Source organism: Liolophura sinensis, chromosome 1, assembly GCF_032854445.1.
Source record: "Liolophura sinensis isolate JHLJ2023 chromosome 1, CUHK_Ljap_v2, whole genome shotgun sequence".
Classification (NCBI taxonomy): Eukaryota; Metazoa; Mollusca; class Polyplacophora; order Chitonida; family Chitonidae; genus Liolophura; species Liolophura sinensis.
The window spans coordinates 32,639,722-32,663,956 of NC_088295.1; the positions used below are offsets into that span (position 1 = coordinate 32,639,722).

Below are 24,235 nucleotides of genomic sequence, written 5' to 3' on the forward strand. Positions count from 1 at the left end.
CCCGACATCGCCCATAGCCAAATGCACAAGTGGGGCGGTTCCAAATCCGAGGCTTTTAATAACTGGATAACCCTTTGTGGCTTCTGCGAATCCTGTTTAAATATAAGCGTCAAGTCCGACATTCCTATACCATTCGTAGTCCGTAAAGGGCGTTCCAAGTCGATAATCGCAAGATCCATTTCCAAAACAACGTTTAACACTAACTCCCCATAACAAAGGTATGTAAGAAATTATACAAATAAGAAATAAAGCCGGTAACACACAAGAGAGAAGCGGTCATCAGTTTTCAGTGATGCCGGGCAGACAATGAATATTCCAGGCATGAATTCCATATCAAAGGTCACCAAGAACGTTTCCCATCTGTGGACAGACACTCACCAAATCCACTTTTGTGATCCATGGAGGCAGAATAGGAGGCACTACTTGGCCAGGTCACGGATGACTGACCCACCTATGTGCTTCTATGTACAACATTTTCCCCTGTATGTATACATCGTAACAACCTGGTCACCAAGAACGTTTCTAAATTGCTTATAAAATGATCTATGAGCACATATTTGATTGACAGCTGTAGGGCCTACAAAGGCTTGTTGTTACAGTGATCTGAAAAGACCGTGTTTTTAAAATGATTTTTCGTAATTTGAAATAATTTCCGATCTATTGAGAAATATAAAATTTCGTGTGGACGTAGACAACAAGTTGTTTATTGACTGCTTAAGTTAATTGGAGGTTGGAAGCATACTTTCACAGAAATTCAGTGTTAAAAAATCCATTAGGCCCTCAAGCATTAACTGGGAAAATCAGATTATTGTCTGTCTTTGACAGAGTACTGATATACTTTGAAATCAGCTTTCATGAAAAAAAATTACGCCAACCAAAAGAGCCAAAATGAAAAGTGTATACATACCACGTTATTTGAGGGAGCTATTGCTATATTTTCCTTTCAGCGCATGTGCACAAGAGCTCGGTGCTATCCAGAAGGGAATACCCGAATCTACACATTGTATAATGCCTTTCATATAGAGGAAGGACGCTGTCTAAAAAAGGTCACAGCATTGCTTTAAGCAAACTCCTCCTGGCGCGAAGCCAAGTTCAAGAACTTTTACACTTTTATTTCTAAGGCTTAAACTTACATGTACCTGTTGATAATAAACGCAATTGTTGCATGCTTGGGTGGGGTGGGTGACTGTATTTATAATAAATAAATAATAAATATTTACCTAATAGACAGAACAAAAAATATTTGCGACGACCCGAACTTACTCCGTATCCGACATTACCCGGGATGATCTCCCCTAGGCCTAATAAAAACAGGAAGGATTACTTAACACTTACATAAGTGTTATATAAGTATTTATATACAGACTCCAACAGTTTAACCCCTCTACCGGAACTTAATTTCCAACAGACTTATGTACAATTCAAATTATTTGCTTTCATTTCCCTGTGGGCAAGTGGCACTAAGACCTCCTTATAATAAATACAAATGAAAACGGGGAAACATTAAGCGTAAGTTTTTCTTAGGAAGAACATGGCTGGTCAACAAACTGGAGAAAGGATATTCACGCAGAAAAGTTGAAATATCCTTGAGCGCAAAACACCAATGAATAAATAAAAACAAAAGTGATTGTCGATGTTACAGCAAGAGATTCTTTACAGGGGTACAGCTATCTATTGATCCATTGGACAGTTATGAATGCAGGGTCAGTTTGTGTATCCTCATATTGAATTTGAAATCAGCTGGATACGTACATAAGTTTTGCATAATTCATGATTAGGCCTATCTGGACCCTGAATGGTTTCTGGGTCAGGTGTTCTGCAAGCTCATTATAGGAGAATCATGCGTCACAGGTTAAACTTTTGTTTGCATCTGACATCCGTATGCATCCGTCAACCTCACATATGCGTCGTTTTGGATCCGTGGGTCACGATTTCTATCATTTGCTCATGAATGTATGGACACTAATCCAGGAAAAACTCATGAATCTGAAAAGTTGCATCGAATATGTGACACACTTACTTGGGTCGGTGCACATACTTTCGTCTCTCAGACATAAAGTTTTGAATTACCGTCGGCATATACTTTAGTACAGAGGTATTGTCAAAAGCAGGACCGAGGAGCATCTCACAGTTTTTTTTACTGTAACTCATCCTTTTTTTAGTCAAATGTAATGAAAGACACAGTAACCTCACATGAATGTTTACGTTGCTCTGTTGCATCTGCTGTTCAGATGAAACATTTCCATTCAGATTTGTATATATATACAACTTCAGTCTGGTGCAAGGTAACTGGTATTTATCTTAGGTAGATCTTATAAGGCACGACGACCCGATATAAACTTGTTCATACGTGAGTGATTTTTGAACCTTTACTCACTCAACAACGGAAATGGGAAGAGTCTTAATAAAAGATTTACCTATTTTTAATTTATGAATGAATAACTGAAAAGAAATATGAAGAATTACTTTTTAAGAAATACTTTCTCTGTTTATTGTTCTTATGTAATTTACACTTACATAAGAACAGAGTTCCATCATTTAGCGCAAGATTACTTTTCAGCAAAACTCTAAATGTTTAAATATCAGAGAGATAGGATGAAGATAAGTTTCCATAAACAATAAACGTATAAATTGTTTGTTTGGTAAAGTGGTAAAGCATAAGGGGTATACAAGTTCATTTGATGCAGAAAAATGCAGTAGTAAAAAAGTTTCTCAAATGACATATTTAATAGTATGTGTAGAGATAGGGTGAAGATAAGTTTCCATAAATAATAAACATATAAATTGTTTGTTTGGTAAAGTGGTAAACCATAAGGGGTATACAAGTTCATATGATGCAGTCAAATTTTCTGAAATGAGATATTTAATAGTATGTGTAGTACAAAGTTTTAGTTATAACTTATTTACGCGCAGCTGTGTTTCGTTTAGGTAAATATATCACAAGCACTACATACCAATACAAATGAAAAGTAGTCAGTGATACTGATGTTTTAGTTATATACATAGATAAACACAAAGTCCATGGCACCTGTTACTGAGGCGGTAAGTACTTTAAACCATGCATACGCAAAAAGGACATTTGTTTGACATTTTATTTTACTCCCCAAAATATTTAATAAAGCTTAAATCTATAATACATACTGTACTTTGTAACATGAGTATGTACCATACATAATATAAAAATATTGCAGACGGATAACCACGGATACCATTGATACACTTACTATAAATAGTTAAATTTCATTACAAATAGCTCCCAGAATTTCACAAAAAATCAATATAATTTACATATGTATAAAGGGGTGAAACCGTTTTTGAAATAAAACATATACCTGTGTAAAACAATATATCTTTCATCAGGAAAGACACAAACATATAAAACTTTACAAAATATAATATTAACACTTGTTGTTTTTTCACTCACATTCTCAGTTTATGGCATTGCCCATAAGGGGTAAACCGAATACCTCAGGACAACATTTTAATATTCATTCCTTAGTAGCTGCTGTCTGCCCTCGCTTCTTCAAACTTGAAGTCGAGACTTTCGTATATTCCAATGTTCATGTATTGCTGAAACGTAAGAACAAGGAAAGAATGGTTCATTGACGTTGTATGACTGATATACTTCCAGTCATTTTAGGAAAGTGGTATCCACTAAAGGCATGTTGTAACAGTGAAATAATACTTTTTCAACATATTTTTGATAGCCGCCTTGTGTAAGTGAAAAATTATCCATCATGGCGTTATGCAACGATCAAATAAACAAATAAAGATTTTTGATACATAAAAATACTTGTGGAAACTTAATTCCACACCAAGTCAACAATGATTTAAGAGCCTTATACTACACCAAAAAAAGTGAACCTGTTAAATTTAACAGAAAGTCTAATGTCTAAGTGAAGCTAGAATGTATTCGTTGTCACAGCAAATTATTCTGTTAAATAAAACACAGATATTCTATTTATTCAACATAACCATTTTATTAGACTAAGAGGGTATCACGTTAAATATGACACAATATTGTGTTATAATAACAGAATACATTCTACACGTAGTATCATTCAAACAACAGACTTTCTGTTGAATTTAACAGATTAATTTTTTTTTAGTTATATGGACTTTGACAGTTCTATTCCACACTAATTTTATATAGTGTGTTAAATTATTTGCGTGACATTTCGAAAAGGTTATCAGCACAATATTAACTCTAAGAGAAGAACTGCCCATATATAGACAGAAAGTTCCACGAAGTAGATCTTTTGTTTCCAAACAGTAACTCCACTGAGTCACTTGGAGCTTTTTGGGACCACACATCAGAACGCTCTGGACACTCAGTATTCATACTATGGTGCCTTTTCATAATATTCATACTGACAAGACGTCAAGGGGCCAGACCAGGGAAAAACATATTGTTCCCTCCTGTACCGGTGTATAAGGCGGCTAATATAAGATTCCCCATTAAAAACTGCAAAGGTGTACCTGTACATCTGTTGTCATATCGACCAGTCTGCGTGACAAATCCTGAAAGGAAGGTCGTTCAGCAGGGTCGTCTTTCCAACACTCTAACATTACAGTGTACCTTTGAGGGCAACAGAATGACCATGTTATCAGCAAATCTATAAACTTGAAAGATAACTAAAATATTCATGAACAATGGGTTATGAAAATATAAAGTAAATGAACAAGCACTCTGGAAGTCTATATTGCTTTTAGCATTAGCGGTTTGATCCCTCAGAATAATGGCTATGTTATAGTCTACAACGGAAATGGCCATCATTTTGTTCATATTAGACGACACTGTCCGAATCTCGAACTTGACCTGTAGCTTGTCATGATAAAGTCGCATACCAAGTAATAATCCTATGTGACGGACCGTTTTGGAAAAATATACCAGCAAATGTTGTGTAGCTTATTGACACATGGGTTCCCCAATGGCACTAGTAGGAGATAATTACAAAATTAAATAGGACAACGGGAACAGCGATAAGCACTTATATCAGCAAATTCAATCACGGCAATATTTAAGCAAGTATAATGCTTACAATGGAATTTGACAGGATTTAGGGCAAGCCAGACGACAGTTTTGGCTGAGAAGGTGGCGTATCTCCTTGGACTTCATCTTCCCATAAGGTGTCGCTCCGTAGGTCATGATTTCCCACATCAATACACCAAATGACCACCTGTAGAAGACAATAACCTACGCCTTGATATATTCCAGATGGTCAGTCAGTCTAAAAGGTGATACTATGAGATAAAACTTAAAAGGACAGTTCCACCCGAGGTTGTGTACATAGTCTTTACGTTGATTTCCATCATCCCATTTCAGACAGTTATTTGAAGTTAAACATGAAAATCCAGAGTATAGTCGCTTATTCACGTCACAGTGCGATTCAGTCCAAGTAACCGCTTTTAGGGACAACTCGTTTTCACAAAAGTTCAGTAACCTGACTTGTTTGGTACTTTATGGACTAAAAGAAAACTTAGATGAAACAACTGATTACACAGGCCAGACGACAGTGCTGACAAAACGCTTTTGCTTACATAAAATAACTTAGGCACTTTAGCTTGAACTAAGATTAACATGTACGCGGCTTAAGTTCTATACTTTTAAACAGCTGGTTCAGGACTGTTTTTCTTGCCCTTTCCATGACGTACAACGTCTGCAGTAGACAGTTCAAAGGGCAATTTCATGATGGAATGTCACATATTTAAGTCCAACTGCGGTATACGGTAAATTCAATTAAAAGCCCTCACACTTCACTCTGTTTTGTGTAGACCTTCCCCTCCAGAGTCTCAACCGAAGCCCATCTGCACAGCGGAAAGGTGAACTAGAACGAAAAATTATTTTCAGAATGAACGCAAGAATACTGTAAGATAAAATACATGTATTTCTCTGATACAAAAACTGCTTTAACTTCAACTGAAAATTTACATTAATTTTTCAGTTGCTAAAAATACAAAACAACTTTGCAAAGCCTAGTATATATTTGGATGTAATTATATGCTTACTCTTTGATTTTGCTACAGAAATCCTATCAAAGTTACCTTAGCCAAATCTTTTGGTTCGAATCCTACCGGCCTTGCATGCTGTAGGCCAGATATCTTTGCCGAGAAGTCTCCACCAACCAGAACGTTCACAGCTCGCAGGTCTCCATGAAGGATCTATGGAGGAGATTTAGCACAGGGAGCTTACTCAGTGCTGGCAAAAACCAGGGAACATTTTGTCGACAAAGATATATGTTTAGTGTTATTTTTGCATTTCCGTTTGGTTGAATTGTGGCATTAAATGCTCAATGTTCTACAAAATTGAACTATCTGGACTGTAATGAATAATGAACTAAAAACAATAAATGTTTTCAACAGGCAGTCTTCACAGTAGTAACCATACTGGTCACTCTCGCTTACTAATACTAATGGTTGTGGCAATTCATCTACGTTTCACCCATACCTCTAGCTGTGATAGATGCGCCATACCCTCGGCCACATTTTCAGCAAAGAGCAAGAGATTAGCTTCTGTCAGTTCTGTGTTTGATGCACTTCGTCTTTTATCCCTCAGAAAACTCTGTAAATCGCCCCTTTCTTCAAAGCCGTTGATCAAGAAAACGGTGTTATCTTCAAATTGGAACACATAGACACCATTAACAGACAAAGTTATCTAAAAAGTTACGGCTGTCTGTTGTCACGAAATGAACCTGTATATAAGCCGCTGAACACGGCCAAACAACTAACTACCTCGGGTCATTCCTTTATCCCTATTAAATTTGTAGAAGAAATTGCAGCCACGTGTTGAGTTAAATGATATCAGTCGAGTTTCCGGCAGGATGAAGCGAACTTATTTATTAATAGGTAGATATAATATACAGCCAATTTTCTCGAGTATGGCGTAAAACACCAATCAAATAAATAAATGAATAATATGGTGCCATAAGACAAGCCCACCCTGTTCAAGCACTTTTTCACTACTGCTTGGATGTTAAAGACTTGACAAACAGTAATGTGCTAACGTATGGTAAGATCAGACTCTTTTTCACATGAAAGGAAGTAGTGACCGTAGTGTGATTGCTTGGCCATTTTCGAACTATGGTGTTGCTGATAACACCAGTGAGTGAGTAGATGAGACAAGGACTTACCATCTTGTATGGAGTAACCCAGGAAGCACACGACGTGTGGATGGGCTCCAATATTCCGCATAATATCTATCTCTGCCTTACATCGGTCAAACGGATTGGCTCCTTTAATATGAAAAATGAACACATTGTAGTCATCAATCCACCATATATTTACTCTAATTCTATCAATTCTGAGTGTACTGCTCAAATTTTTTTCTGTAGACCAAGCTACTTGATGCGATCCATAAGCATGGCAGGAAACGAAGAGAGCCATAAAGGCAAATGTTTTTAAATTCTATCGTTGCAAATACCGATGAATTGAATGCTTGGTTCTTGCATTGCTGTCAGTAATTACACATATCAATGGTAAGCAACTCCTCATCTCTGGCATTACCTCTTATTGATTACTGCAATGTTATCGGGCCAGTTAACGAATTGTTTGCAAGTTTTGCAAAACAAACGTGCCGGAGTTATTTTAAGGTCAGGGTAAACGTTAACCTGTATACCAAATGCTCTCTAATCTCAACTGGTTAAATGTAAGAGAGAGACAGGACCACAACATGAGTTTACAAATATGTGCACTATGCAGATCACTTTAAACTACATTCAAGTGCACGTGATCATGAACCAAGAAAGAGACACAGCCAAAATATTGCAAGATGTTTAACTGAGAGTAAAATAAAGAAATTTTGGCTTTCGTGGGTCAACATCTTACCAGATAGGATGAGGGACTCTCCATCAATAAGTGGTTTTAAACAAAGATTACTAAAATGTCTGTGATCTGTGTTTTACATTTCCCATCTAAATTTCTATGCAGGAATGTTTTGATATTGATCTTTATGAATTTTTGTATATTGTGTGATCTAGTATTTTACCTGTCGTAAAAATAAGATTTTTTAAACAGCAACAAAACAGTTTACCCTTTAATGTTCGCTTTTTAGAGAAAGTTGTGTGTTTCAGATTTTTTTAATGATATTGGTATATTTATAAGTATATTGTTATTGTTTTTGTGTCTGAAAGATGTGAGACGAAGGGCCACCCTGGAAAGCAGCCACTCGGGTTAAGGGAACGTACGCATCCTCTTCGGGGTTTTGGTAAGCTTCGTTTATTTTCAAGAAAATTATGTTCACAATTTTGTTGTGGTCTTGAACATAATTATTATTCTAACGCCTCAAAGGGATGGACTGAACTAGCACTTTGTTTAGCATGACTCATCGTAACAAATATAGTAGAGTCTTGTTTTCCTATATGAACTCTTTTGTCTCAAAACAATTGCGTTAATAAAGATACTACTAATTACATGTCAATTTACCTGTGATTTTTCTGATGGCGACGCTCCTCTGATGCCCATCAGTCTCCTGAAGTGTTCCTTTTAGCACTTTATGTTTACCTTTGTTCAGATTTTCATTAGAAAGTCTCAGACGGAATGCTGATATCTCAAGTTGATCAAATCGCATACCCTCGTATTTCCTCTCTGCATTGACTGAAGCCTGGAAGGTGATCAAGTGATTGAAAAGGAGATTTTCCGCTCAAAACTGAGCAAATATTTGTAATTTATAAACAGATCATCGCTCATCATTCTTACTACATTATTTCGGTTACTTTTCTGCACAGATTAGAAGAAAAGGTTCAGTCAGGAGGGTTGTCATGTGGACACCCCTATCTGGTGGGTTGATCGGTTTTATCGGGGCTCTGTCAGTCAGGTTTTTGCTATTAGGCATGTGGGATTTTTTTGAGTACAGAGTGTAACATCAAAGACACATATAAGTCAATAGAGACAGATACAAATAAGGTATATCGCAGATTTTACCTGACTTATACATTATTAGCATATACTTTAACCAATATTTAAATTATCCTTCAAAACGAAAAGAATACCATCTCAAAAACATTACATCAAACGTAGCCTATGATTGTGGTAACAACATATGTTAGGCTATCAAAGCGTTACTATAACAACAACTGTCTTACTGGTTTCATTGTCTCATAAGGATCCATATTCAAGTCTTCAGCCCTAGGTCTCTCATGACGACGCCTGAAAACAAATATCAAAGATCACTTCACACCCTATCAATCCTTCCGCAGAAATTCCCTGGAAACTTGGACAAAAGGTGGAAGACCAGAAAAAAAAATATAACAGAATTCAAGACTTATCTGGATAGACTTCGGGATGGCTGAAGAAAAAATTAGAAATAACCTATCGGAGAATGGCGGAAATATAGATATCGAAATATTGGACTTCAACAATATAAGTTGGCTGCTTCAACCATTCAAACATTACATGACTAAATACTTTGATGTGTAGATGGCAATTAGTCATGCCAATATCACATTTAACATCAGCTACATTTGTGCTGAACATGAAATTGGATGTATTTCTAGAGTATCCAAACAATTCTGAGTATTTCCATGGTTTTACACAAGATTTAAAGTTATTTCAAGGTTTTCAAATTATTCAGAGGATTTCTAAGCTTTTCGCATCTAATCCTAGTATACCTAATGTACATATTTTCATGTTTTTATACCTCACAAGCTTTCAAAATATTCTGAGGTAACCTGGGAACTCAAAATACTTAAGCAACAGAACAAAAATAATTTTTGGATCAAACAATGTTTTGAAACGGGACAACCCATTTGGTACAGGAAAAAGCTGCCAATCAAATAATATCCTAACTTTCTAAAGAAGAGGATATAGCTGGAAAATTTGCCAGTTATGTCACACACCAACTTAAAAATTATTTCCAGGCTTGAGAAAATATCTGCATAATAGACAGCGCATCTTGTGTTGTACCCCCAGCATGATACAATGTACAAACCTTCTGATGATTAGAAATACAACTAGAAAAGCAATCAGTATGATTGCCAGGGCTGCTATTATAACACCCATGGCAATCATGCCACCGTTCCCGTCATCTAAGCCTTCAGGACCTGTTGTGATAAGAATATAACATACGCTGTTGTAATGACACGACAGACCCAATATCTGGGTGTATAGATCAAAGTAAATGTTTCTTCGTTCCAAAACAGAGCCAGTCGGTTACAATATTTATTTATTTATTTGATTGATGTTTTACGCTGTACGCATGAATATTTCATTTATACCACGGCAGTCAGCATTATAGTGGGATGAAACCAGGCAGAACCCGGGGGAAAGCCACAACCATCCGCAGGTTGCTGCAGACCTTTCCACGTATGGCCAGAGAGGAAACCAGCATGAGCTAGGCGTGAACTCGATGAGAGATTCCAGGGTCATTGCTCTATGCTTGAGTGCTAACCACCTCCGCCACGGAGGCCTCAGTTACAATATAGAGTTACACCAAGCTTACAAATACCTATGTGTTCAATATTTTATTAAACAGGGCATTTTTTGTCTTTGCTTACTGTCAAATATCGGGTGTTGGTTTTACCGTGTACATTTTTGGATGATACAGTCAATATTTCCCGTTTATATCTGGTTGAAGAGAACATATATTCGATCAATATTACATTCCTTTCCTTTACCTGTAATTGAGGTCTTATACATATACGTTACATAATTATTTCACCTCTCCACACTATTTGTTCCTTACTTGTATTCTCCTGAGGTGCCTCATACGTCACTTCTGCTAATTCTCCGTCAAACTTTGTGGACATAGCAGATACCTACAGATAAAAATGTAGAAAACGATATCAGAATCGTATTAATTTTTTGAATTTGATTATTTCTAGTGGAATTATAAGAACCGGTTTAAATAGCCATTGACATGCTATAGTGCTGTCATTCCTGATGACAAAGAAAAACTAGGAGTTATATTAAAATGTTTGTATAAGACTACAGAATACATGTATAGAGTAAACGACAGCAGCAACGGCAGTGTGATATATTGCAACTGGTCACAGATAATCGGTGAAATACGGCCTCTTGTCAATTTACCTCAGCTAAGGTTTTATTTCAGTTTCAGTTAACTGTTCATGTAAAAGCTTCAATAGTAGCAACTTATAAACATAACAGTTTAAGCAGAATTAGGAAAACATATGCAGTGATCTCAAATTGCATATCCACTGACTAAATTTGTTTTATTTTTCTGATTCTTGATTAATCATATACGAAAGAGTTTTTCACTTCTATAGGTGAAGTAAACCGGGTTGGCCGGGGTAAATCACTTAAACATATATGTTGATGGACGACAAGCCGTCTTCAATGAACGCTAAACTGTATATGCGGCCAAACAAACGTTGTCGTTGACCAATGTTCTACATGTATTCAGAGCAGCGGAATCAAGAAATTCCCTGGCCAACGCTGGATTTGAACCCGCACCTAGTGTGTGCTAGCGGTTTAAAGACAAGCATCTTTAACCGCTATAGCGAGGCCCGCTCTCCCACTGAATAATAGTCTTTCATTTACTTACATACCTGAAAACTGTATGTCTGTCCTGGTTGAACTAGCACAGGTTGTGAATATTCTGATCTAGACTCTGACCATAATATGGTTAGTGATGTCACGTTGTTTTCGTCAGTGCCTGAAATCTACGAAATAAAACTGATGCTAACAAAAATGCCATCAATGAAATTATATATCTGGTATATGCAACAATGGTAAATAATTATGCAAAACTCTTATATAAACTCCAGTATGTATGAAACGTATCTAAAATATTAAAACTGGGTATACGCTGTATATATATGGCTTACTATATGGCTTCAATCAAATGCAGAAGTGTTTTGAAGTGTAAAATGTTTTAACCACTTGAACACATTTACACATTCTTAATACTTGTCGTCTAAGTTGGGAAGTACGCAGTCATGAAGTGGTAATAGAACTGTACTCTGCTTACCTTATATCTCAAGAGAAAATGATGTATATCGGCATTTCTGTCTCTTGGAGCAGGTGGCATCCACGTTACCTTGGCCGTGGAAAAGCTTTCTCCGTCTTGATTAACCGTTAATTTCGTCACTTTACCCGGTGCTAAGAACATAAGGAAAACAAGTCTTTTTAAGTATAATATGCCACTTGAATTAATGCACAAATTGACTTCAATAAAATATAATGCTTACACTATATATTTAATAGTTTTGGCAATATTTGTATTTATATTGAAACATGTGTTGGTGTGTAAAGAACTGCCAAGGGAACCTCTAAATGCACCTAACTGCCCCTTGTTCTAGTTTGGCACGTTTCAGACAACAGGCAATGTGCATGTAAATACACAGCTTGATAAAATGAGTTCTACCCTGTTTTACTGTACTAACCTGTTTCCTGTGTTCTAAACTCAGCTGTATCTTTAGGTAAGCCTTTTCCCGCTGTTGTTGAAGCCACCACCTTCACTTTATACGGCCAAAATTCCTCTAAAGAATCGATGGTCTTACATGTTCTGTAAAAACCTGTAACACAAACATAAGGTCCATGTATCATGTCCAGGCTTATATGGGTCACACAATTGACAACTCTAAGTTCTTCCATCTGGCACACTTTCATTTCTATTTAGAGAGACCTGATGGACCAAAGTTCAGACATTATGTATGTCAGTAAAACAAATGTAAATATTAACAAAGTATTCCATCAGTACGAGAACCACACTGTGCATCAGGCACATACCCTCCATTTTTATTTGCCTTTGGATTTAATTATTAGTAATTATTATTGTTCCAACTAATTTCGATTTATCTTGACCTTGTTTCAAAACCTCAACAGAGTGATCACTGGGCGTGATAATCCACGCAATTTTAATATCCTGAAGCGCCGTGTTAAGCATTTCGTTATTTTAGAGTGAGTGAGTGCTTGGGGTTTAACGTTGTACTCGATGTTTTAGATGATTAAAATGTAGCCTCCTCCCTTATCTCTCGTGACTACATTCTAGAAAACCAACAGTGAATCAGTGGTAGGCGGAGTCACGCCCATGCTGATTATTATATATTCTTGTTAGCTTAACTTTCCATGTAAAGCCGATCAGTATCAATGCGCTTTGTACATGTACATAATCAATGACATCAGACTCTAGCTAATGTTTACATACAAATGTTTCATATTGTACACAAAAGATAATCTATTATTTGACTCCCAATAAACACTGACTCTAAAACAAGATCCTCTTTATATTGGTGTATTAAACTAGTGAGCATTTGTGAACTATAGGGTACAAAGGACTACACCTGACCGATCATAACAAGCTGTCTGTCTGGCCATGAGTCCTCTCCCAGATCTACCAGAGTGAGGACCACAGTAATGTTCTGGCAGACTCAAGACGTACTCACATTCTTAGCTTTGTCCACTGTCACATTTGTTTTCTTTATTACTCAGCTCACTTACCAGCAATAATTTACTCTCTGTCTTGATGTGCTTTCTCTCCCAAATTCACCTGAGTCAGTGTGTAGTTTGTAGCAGTAGGGAAAGGCTCTGGTGGCCTCTAACATACATTCACATTCTTAGCTCTGACCACTGTCGCATTTGTCTTTATTACTGATCTCACTTACCAATAATCACACAGTGCCTGTCGCAGATCCTCTCCTAGATCCACCAGAGTCAGTGTGTAGTTTGTAGGACCAGGGAAAGGTACTGGTGGCCTCCAACATACACTCACATTCTTAGCCCTGACCATTGTCACATTTGTCTTTATTACTGAGCTCACTTACCAGTGATAACTTGCTTCCTGTCTCGCTGTGGTTCCTCTCCCAAATCCACCAGAGTCAGTGTGTAGTTTGTAGGACCAGGGAAAGGTTCTGGCGGACTCCAACATACACTGGCATTCTTAGCTCCTTCCACTGTCACATTTGTGTTCTTTATTTTAGATGGCACTGTAAAAAAAAAAAAGAATACAAAAGAAAGAAATGAATGAATGCTCTAGCTCAAAAAGCAAAGATTTAAAATGAATAGAGAGTGGTTACAAAGATTTCCAGACCACCATACAGAAAGCAACTAGTGTAGACTTATTTCTAGCTAAGAGCTGTACAGAAAAGCTTAAATATACTATCCTACTATACTATACATGTACACGTGGTACCGATTTATATGTTGTATATTTAAATGAAACCAATAACTCCTTTGTTTCACCTTGTGGCTAGATTTTAATGCTTAAGGCGAAAGAATCGTCGCAGGCCCCAATGTAAAATATTCTTCTGTGCAACCAAACATATTAATCAAAGAACACGCAGATGCCTGCAGCAAGCTTTTTAGAATTATGAACAATGGGATTTATTTCAAACAGGAATCAAGACAGAAAAATACAATAAATGATATCTAGTGTTTTAAGTCCTACTCAGGGATACTGCACTTATATGGTGTGTATGCTGTAAATCTTCAACCTTTTCTACCACTAAAGCACTTTATTCAGAGAAATTTATGCACAGAATTATCATGAAAACGATGCTAAAATGATTTGTTTGTGTCACTAAAGATGCAAGTTTTATTAAACTGTGAAAATTATTTCTCTACGCCCCCCCCCCCCCAGACTCCCATCTTAGAATGTTTCAAAATATTGATCACAGTGGTGGTTGAAGAATTAGGGTAACGCTTAAATGTATATCAGTTGTAAGATAAATTATGTATACATAATTTTTGAAGTTAAACAAAATACTGTTTTGCTTTAAGATGGTGTCTTTTAATGTCTTAGAAATTTTCTTTAAAAGCTATATTTTTAAGTCAGAACAGCTAAAGTGGGTTAACAATTGGGGATCAAGTAGCAATTAAGAGTCTCAGAGAAGGACTTTTACAACCGTTACTATTTATTTATTTGATTGGTGTTTTACGCCATGCGCAAGAATATTTCACTTACGGGACAGCGGCCAACATTATGGTGGGAGGAAACTAGGAGAGCTGGGTGTGTGTGTGTGTGGGTGGGGGGGGGGGGGTACCTATGTTTCTAAGTCACAATGGGGGGGGGGAGGGGGTGCTGGGAAGACAGAATAACAACACACGGGAGATCATGAAGAAATGGTCTCAGATACCTTGAGAATGTCTTCCTCAGGTTTGGCTTTTATGAACAAAAGCGCCCGAGTCAAGATCAACAGAAGACAAGAAAACGAGCATTACCCAGACTTCGTGGCAGAAATGCCCAGGCTAAACCAATAGCAAGTATGACACCATGGGCTCAAACATCACGGTTTCATATCCCTCCGCCTCTTATTCCCAGATTAAAACAAATACTTCTTAATAACACTACAATGATGTAACAATCAATCGAAATATCAGAATAGCTAAGGTTAAAGTTCTCATAACAAAGGTATCAACCAAATTTGATTAAATTTGGATCAAGTACAAGTCTCTTGTAGAAAAACAGTAATCAGTGAGAACAGGGGAATTTTGAGTTGGAAATATTTCATTGTTAACGTGAAAAGAGTACAATGTCATGTAAGGCAAACTTTGTCAACAGCTATCTAGATCACATGATACAGTTGGACGTTTCTTACCTATTTTTTTTGAAGTAATGAAAGAGTTCGACCTTGAAACGTCTCTATTACTAAATAGTCAAACTGACAAAAAGACAGAAACAACACTCCTTAGCTCTTAGCACTTAGCACTGAGGACCGTCACTGAGGAGTGATTAGCCTTAAGGGTCTGAGGAATGAAAATGGAGGAACAATTGATAGATGACAGGCTAATGGATTATCCCAAACTAAGATATCTTACCCTCAGGATTCGTTCTGACGTTCAGCGTAGCCGGATCAGGATTCTCATCTACACCTTTAGATTTCAGATACATCTCCAGTCTATACTCAATGTATGGGAACAAGTCTGTGACATTGTACGTGAAGTTCATCTGGCTTTTGCCAAACTGCTCATAACTCACATTTCCACAAAATGTCTGCGTTTGTGACTGAGGAAGACAAATGAGTAAAGTTTTAAACAAACATACTGGTATGATGAGAAATTTCTGAACCACCATTAATATATTGCCAATAAGTATTTGACAACCTCTGTGTGGATATGGTCTGATATGAAGTGGAAACTACTTGCCTTCCACACTCTGGAAGCTGAGTACAAGGAGCTAAATATACATATGTATCAATGACTCAAGGGCCACATAAAGGCATGGTGAGTATACAACAATACATATACAGTAAAACTTGTTTGAACTGACCACGCCCACGTACTGCAAGAAAATTTTGGTTTTCACAAGATTTGAGGGCATTTTTGAAGCTTTGTCTGTTAAAAAAGGAATTTGTTTCATACACGCAATTTTTTCTGTCACATTCGCCAAGGTAAAACTGCTTCTTAGGATATCATTGCCCACAATGGACTTATACTGACCAGCTCTGTGCCAGTTTCACGTAAGACCTACTGACTTTATCAGTCGCGCATTTATCAGTCGCGCATTTCCATACAATGTCTCTTGGTTATTCCTAATGGGTCGCCCCATGACTGATTCAATGAAATATGAGAACTACGCTGTATAGTGACAGAGAGTGACCTTAATGCATTATTTCACATCCTGAATAGCTCAAAGTCACCCCACTTCTTGACTAAGCTGAGCAATGTACTGGTCAAACTGAAGTTTAAGAGAATGTGTTCACTAATCTGAGAAACTGTTTATTAAGACGATTATCTCCCTTCTCTGACCTCTTTTGCCCCCACAGTGGTAAAGGCAAGGGTTGGGATTATACAAAAGCCAGATTATACAAAATGGATTAATGTGCACTAGATACGAGGACTGGAGATCGCGGATGGTATTCACAATTATAGATAAGTGCAGGTTTATTCAATTAAAATAACGTGTTCCAAATGGAGATAAAAGTGGACTTAGTGGCATGGTTGGCACATTGACAAGATGTCATTTCTATAGGCGTCGGTGTTAGAAGTTTCAATATACACAAATGTACCCTTGAGGTTTTTATAAATTACATGTATTGTACTCACCGCTACACCATCTTGTGTAAAGTGAACCTGTCTAAGGCAGTCGTTTTCCTTGAACACCAGCAGGCGAAAATGCTTTACACTGGTATCTGTCCTCTCACACACCAACTCAAAACTTCGTGATGTTTTCGACATTAGTGAGATGTTGACTGGGGAAGGACCTGAGAATTACGACAGCAAAGATATTTTTTTCCCCCAAAAATCCCTGGAGACCGACCATGACCACATGTCCAGTGTTTAAACAAATGTTATTAATTATTTAGTATCAATCTGTATCATGTGGTATACAACAGTGCTTAATTTTTCACACTGACCAACCCATAGAGAGAAAATATTTATTGTATAATCCTGTAAAATTAGTAAATGAAAAAAAACAAAAAAACAATTAGACTTCTGTTCGCTACATGTACACCATTACTATACACACATCAATACATGACTATATATATATGCATATAGAATTGATTGCTACTTGTACGTAGCTTAACACTGCCAACTAAGTATGCTACTTGTATGTAGCTTAACACTGTATGTAGCTTAACACTGCCAACTAAGTATGCCACTTGTATGTAGCTTAACACTCCCAACTGAGTATGCTACTTCTAAGTAGCTTAACACTGCCAACTGAGTATGCTACTTGTATGTAGCTTAACACTGCCAACTAACTATGCTACTTGTATGTAGCTCAACACTGCCAATTAACTATGCTACTTGTATGTAGCTTAACACTGCCAACTGACTATGCTGCTTGTATGTAGCTTAACACTGCCAAATGAGTATACTACTTGTATGTAGCTTAACACTGCCAACTGACTATGCTACTTGTATGTAGCTTATCTCTGCCAACTGAGTATGCTACTTGTATGTAGCTTAACACTGCCAACTAACTATGCTACTTGTATGTAGCTTATCTCTGCCAACTGAGTATGCTACTTGTATGTAGCTTAACACTGCCAACTGAGTATGCTACTTGTATGTAGCTTAACACTGTCAACTGAGTATGCTAATAGTATGTAGCTTAACACTGCCAATGGGGTATGCTTGTTTCTGCACCTGAATGGTAATGTACAGGACTTACGCAGCTGTACTTTATATGTCTGAGAGTTTGAGGAGTTGACCTTGTTAGACTGGGTCTTCAGCGTCAGATTATACAACCCAGACACCAGGGCATCCAAGACATAGCTGTATTGATTCTTGTTATTCTGGTACATAATCTCCTCTTCCCTAGAGAATCTATTTGGTCCAGCAGCCATCAGGTAGAATTTGTCCACTAATCCTGTTCCCTTTGTCCATGTAACTCTGATTGTCTTTTCTGCTGAGGATGTTGTGGTTGACACATTCACTGGTAGACTAGGTGCTGAAATACGCCAAAACATTGGCATATATTAGCACAATGAATAATTAAATGTGCATATGAATGTTAAAATCTTCAAACATGTTCAAACCAAAAAGGGAATGCATAACATACATAGGTGAGAATTAATAACGACATCAGGAATTTGTAACGTAATTGTCAGCATTCAGGATTACAATATACCTTCAGTTTTCACTAATAATCATCTGACCTGACCCATATAATAAAAAAGAAATAAATTTTGACTGAATGGTACCTGAGAAAATAACAATTTTGGTGCATGAGCCAATCAAATGATTAAATACATGTATTTAGTGAGAACATGGACTAACAAATTAGTGACACTGATATTTGTCTGCTGTATTTACAGTAACATTTATAAGCTAAGCTGGATATCAAGAAGAATTTCTGAGTTCAGAAACCAGTCAAACAATCTAGTCTAAAGTACACATATCATCCTGAAGCCATTGCACAAAGCCTCAAATCTACCCTGACAACTTGTTAAGTCTTCCACATTTTCCACATGAGACACAAGAAAGCCATAAATCTGACTTCTTGTCAACAGATTCAAGTTCTCCTGACTGAATATTCACAAAAGTCACAGGATTAAAGATAAAAAATCAATACATTAGTTCTGGAGATAATGTTTATAAGCAATTCATGTATGTGATCTCTGACATCAAAAGTATATCAAAGGGCATCATGCCCACAATGTCATCGGGGTGGCCTAGCTGTAATGTATTTGATATGGCTCAGTAGTTTAGGGCAGAGATATAGCACGGCAAAATCCTATGAATTTTAGCCTGATAAAGTAGGTCCAAAGGCATGCTGACTGCACATTAGTTCACCAAATGTTATAACAATCAGTTCTGCTGGGCAGATAGACGGCAAATGAGTATATAATATAACTATGACAATACCCTTCAGCTGTGTTGAAAATAAACTGCGTGTGCATTTTTGACTGAACGCTTCCTTAAAAAATTGGGCTGACAGCTTGTCTCCATGACCTAGCAAACACGATGAAAAGCTGAGGAACCCTTCAAATTACATAGCCTAGTCTGGGGTTCAACCCTTATGCTGTGTGCTTTGTTGTTAGGAGTAGCACTGTTCTTTTTCCAGAGAAACCACCCTTGAAAGAAAATGGTTTTCAGAGACTTTCAAGAGCTTTCAAGAACTATAATGTCCTATATTTCCAGGGTTTCAATGACCACTAAGTTAATGTACAATCCGTCACATGAAATTTAATGGATACTAGTATATGAGTAGGTATTCTGATACATGATTGTAAACTTGATGTAGCTTATATGCTAGTCCAATATTTCAAACACAACGCAATATGATATTTAACATTGGGAACCTTGTAATTCAATGAGCCGTGTCCCACTCTCTTCCATATTGTCCAGTTCTCTCCGCATAACATGACATGTTCAGTTTAAACAGAACCTTAATATAGTATCTGAACACAACAGAAAACTATTAAAACATTAAGTATGAAGCACAATGTTTCTGGTGCTTGAACCAAGCACCACGTCTATCTCCAAGCAAATTAAAATTTAAGAATAGATGCCTGGAGGTCTCATTTTTATAAACAACTACTTAAATTAGTACAGTCAACATCAGAATCACTGTCATTCTGATTTTTTATTTCCATATATATACATGTAAAAAACTCTTTGACACAATTTGTGGTTTCACTTGATAATCCCAGCAACATATATGACATACACATGGTACATGTATGTTTTGGTGAAAAATTTAATCGCTTATAAATGCTTAATGGCCTCACCTACAGTTTTAAGATTACTCCTGTTGCTAAGGCCACTGAACTTGGACCCCGATCTGGTGGACACTTTGACAGTGTACTGTGCTCCTGGTGTCAGAGCGGAGGACAAAGCAGGCACAGTGATGGTTTTCTCTGCTCCATTGTGAAGCGTCTCTGCAGTAACACCTTTTATCCCTGATGACACGGGGGTTGATCCTTGTCCTCTATACAGCTGCACACGAAGCCCATCATACCTACCAGCTGACAGGGTAACTTTCACCTCAACACTGTTGGTAGTGATGGACAGAATCTCAACACCTGAGGGAGTAGCTGGAGCTGAAAGGACAACAGATTACGCTGCAATCAGGATCTTCAGATCTGTCAACATAAATAGTGTGTTGACGTGATTTGTGGATGGTGCAGTGAATGATTCTATAGCTGTTATCTGTAGTGCTATTACGTGTAGGTAGGCAACTAAGCACTGGATTTAAACCTCACATGGCACACTTAGCATGTGCAAAGCAATAGTCTGATGATCTCTATATAAAATGCAAGCATTCTTGTCTGGCAGCAGTCTATTACTTCCATGATGAGAAATGTGTCAGTGTAAAAAGTTTACAAGCCATCCTACATGCTGTCACAATTGTTATTCTTCTCTTCTTCTGGCTGACCATTCTTCTGATCTGCATGTTCATTACCATCAGCTCCTAGGAAAAACATATCTGTTCTTTCTTCTTGTTATCTGTTGAAATAACATAGCTCCGTTGTTCTCTACTACTTTTCTGGTTGACAGTTCTCTTGCTACATAGAGTGTCAGAATAAATGGCAGCCAGTCGGCTCAAATTAAATGAGACTGTCTGCAGCAATTAAAACATATCTGACTGGATTTAGCAATATAAAATGCTTTATGGACGCATGCTGATAAATTTGAAAAAGTGGCTGTGTTTTCTGAACTACACTGGGGTACTACTAGTAGTAATAAACCATGAAACAAAGCTATTTTTCATTTGTTTTCCATGAATTTCCAACAGTTTTTTTTACACAGCCACTTCCATCAAAGTTTTCACTTCCATTTGATATTCGTTAAAGCCTGAAATTAGTGGCCCTGCATGTACATGTATGTTGCTACACTTTTGTTTACAGGCAATGCTTTCACACGGGGAGGTCTGTGTGACATGTAGGCCACACACTTTACAATAACTATGCTTTATATTGGTGTGAAGGCTGCTTGATCAAAACTTAGAGCTGCTTGTGTTCTACTCTCTTTAGAACTGTTCATGTGCCCAAACATGTTACAAATTCTGTCCCAGGAAGCATCAATCAGTGCATAATTGGGTTGTTTTCCCTCAATCTGGAATATATATGCGCATTGTCCAGGGCACCCATCTTGGAATAATCAGGGGCAAATATATCCGTGCTCTGTGATTGCTCAATATTTGCACACTGAATGGCAAGTCAGCATAGGGTGAGACAAAGGCTTAGATTTATTCAGTAAACATTTTTTCTTTTGCACAAAAACATTTGTTATTTTGTACTCACCATTTTGTCTGAAGTAAAATGTCTAAATCTGATCTCTTGTTTTAAAAATGTTTAAAAGTGGCTGAAGTGTACCTGACCACAAAATTATAATCAAAAACTCTCAATGTTTTTATAGTGTATGTGAGGTACATCATTTACTTTTTTGTAAATTTCAAAGTTTCCAAGGTGTTCCTGAGGTACATCTTCTAAGAGTTGATTTTTTCTCAAAGTTGCTGAGGTGTATGTCAGGTACATTATCTCATGTTCAAAAATTTCTTTCCCAAAAGTTTCTTAGGTAAACCATTCATTTTTTTTTTAACCTTTCAAAGTCTCTAAGGTGTACTTGAGGTGCATTTTCTACGTGTTGATTTTTTTTTCAAAGTTTTGGAGGTACAAGTGAGGTATAGGCATATGGCTGGGGTATACTTGAGGTACAGTACACCTCAGATAATACAGAAGGGGTGTACACCCTATATGCATCTCACACTAAGGAGTACATGAGGCGTATTCCCCACACATATCTCGTCTATACCTCACGCTGAGGTGTACACCTCATGTTTGTAAGGACTACACAGTCTGCATGGGCTACAAATTCACAACTGTTGGATGGAATATGGACATGTAGTCATAAACTATATACAATAGTCTAGGACATTAACACGGCAGGTCAGATATGAGCTTTGGCACCTACTGTATTACATGTACAGTACTAAGTATTTTGGTAGCTGATATATCAGTCCATTTCAAACACAATGCAATGTGCCTCTTTAACATTAAAAAAACAAGTACTTTATCTCAAAACAAATTCTTTTACAAGGACTTTTATAGCACTGATAACCTTTCAACAAAATTCAAGTAGCTTCAAGGCATCAAAAACCAGTGGGAATGTTATAACTCAATGGGTCATGTTCGACTGTCTTCCAAACACTTCAGTTCTTATCTGCACCACATGACATGTTCAGACAGAATCATGATATAGTATTCAGAAAACTATTAATATAAATAGTATAAAGCACTCTACAATGTTACATGAAAATAGTGGATAAAATAAAACCAAATATCACATCTATATCCTTGCAAAAAGATTTAAGATTAGATGCTTAGGAATTTCACTTTTATAAGCAACAATTTATATTGTTGTACAGTATACTCAGCATCAGAATCAGTCTCATTAGGATATGTTATTTCCATTGGTACATATAATTAACTCTCACACTATATTTAATTAGTGACATCATATGTTATATTTGGCAACATACATCACACATGTTTTGCGAATCTCTCACATAAACCATATGCCCTCACCTACAGTGTCAGGACTACTCTGGCCACTAAAAGCACTGAACTTGGACCCCAACCTGGTGGACACTTTGACCGTGTACTGTACTCCTGGTGTGAGAGCGGAGGACAAAGCAGACACAGTGATGGTTCTAATCGCTCCATTATTAACCGTCTGTGCAGTAACACCTTTTATCCCTGATGACACGGGGGTTGATCCTTGTCCTCTATACAGCTGCACACGAAGCCCATCATACCTACCAGCTGACAGGGTAACTTTCACCTCAACACTGTTGGTAGTGATGGACAGAATCTCAACACCAGAGGGAGCAGCTGGAGCTGAAAGGACAACAGATTACGCTGCAATCAGGATCTTCAGATCTGTCAACATAAATAGTGTGTTGTCGTGATTTGTGGATGGTGCAGTGAATGATTCTATAGCTGTTATCTGTAGTGCTATTACATGTAGGTAGGCAACTAAGCACTGGATTTAAACCTCACATGGCACACTTAGCATGTGCAAAGCAATAGTCTGATGATCTCTATATAAAATGCAAGCAATCTTGTCTGGCAGCAGTCTATTACTTCCATGATGAGAAATGTGTCAGTGTAAAAAGTTTACAAGCCATCCTACATGCTGTCACAATTGTTATTCTTCTCTTCTTCTGGCTGACCATTCTTCTGATCTGCATGTTCATTACCATCAGCTCCTAGGAAAAACATATCTGTTCTTTCTTCTTGTTATCTGTTCAAATAACTTAGCTCCGTTGTTCTCTACTACTTTTCTGGTTGACAGTTCTCTTGCTACATAGAGTGTCAGACTAAATGGCAGCCAGTCGGCTCAAATTAAATGAGACTGTCTGCAGCAATTAAAACATATCTGACTGGATTTAGCCATATAAAATGCTTTATGGACGCATGCTGATAAATTTGAAAAAGTGGCTGTGTTTTCTGAACTACACTGGGGTACTACTAGTAGTAATAAACCACAGACACAGCTATTTTTCATTTGTTTTCCATGAATTTCCAACAGTTTTATTTACACAGCCACTTCCATCAAAGTTTTCACTTCCATTTGATATTCGTTAAAGCCTGAAATTAGTGGCCCTGCATGTACATGTATGTTGCTACACTTTTGTTTACAGGCAATGCTTTCACACGGGGATGTCTGTGTGACATGTAGGCCACACACTTTACAATAACTATGCTTTATATTGGTGTGAAGGCTGCTTGATCAAAATTTAGAGCTACTCGTGTTCTACTCTCTTTAGAACTGTTCATGTGCCCAAACATGTTACAAATTCTGTCCCAGGAAGCATCAATCAGTGTATAATTGGGTTGTTTTCCCTCAGTCTGGAATATACATGCCCACTGTTCAGGGCACCCAT

The 24,235-nt window shown here is 37.3% G+C and overlaps 1 protein-coding gene across 1 annotated transcript; it reads right to left on the minus strand.

Moving 5' to 3' along the window:
- Positions 1–2,530: 2,530 nt before the first annotated feature.
- Positions 2,531–17,241, minus strand: LOC135480865 (angiopoietin-1 receptor-like). Its single transcript, XM_064760798.1, has 17 exons — positions 16,939–17,241; positions 15,712–15,898; positions 13,719–13,880; positions 12,339–12,470; positions 11,924–12,054; positions 11,502–11,615; positions 10,679–10,751; positions 9,926–10,037; positions 9,081–9,144; positions 8,422–8,599; positions 7,131–7,232; positions 6,449–6,612; positions 6,046–6,162; positions 5,755–5,828; positions 5,043–5,180; positions 4,480–4,579; positions 2,531–3,570 (listed from the first exon to the last, which is right to left on the minus strand). Exons 1-17 carry the CDS (start codon positions 17,068–17,070, stop codon positions 3,496–3,498), a joined length of 2,055 nt encoding a protein of 684 aa, XP_064616868.1. The 5' UTR covers positions 17,071–17,241; the 3' UTR covers positions 2,531–3,495.
- Between the last annotated feature and the right edge of the window lie 6,994 nt (positions 17,242–24,235).

Excerpts from the sequence above, each read along its gene's own strand:
- LOC135480865 (XM_064760798.1), bottom strand. The coding sequence starts at position 17,070 with ATGTCGAAAACATCACGAAGTTTTGAGTTGGTGTGTGAGAGGACAGAT. Across the intron at positions 10,752-11,501 it reads GACAGACATACAGTTTTCAG|GTATCTGCTATGTCCACAAA; the intron begins GTATGTAAGTAA and ends TTTTATCTGTAG. Across the intron at positions 9,145-9,925 it reads GTATTTCTAATCATCAGAAG|GCGTCGTCATGAGAGACCTA; the intron begins GTTTGTACATTG and ends ATTTGTTTTCAG.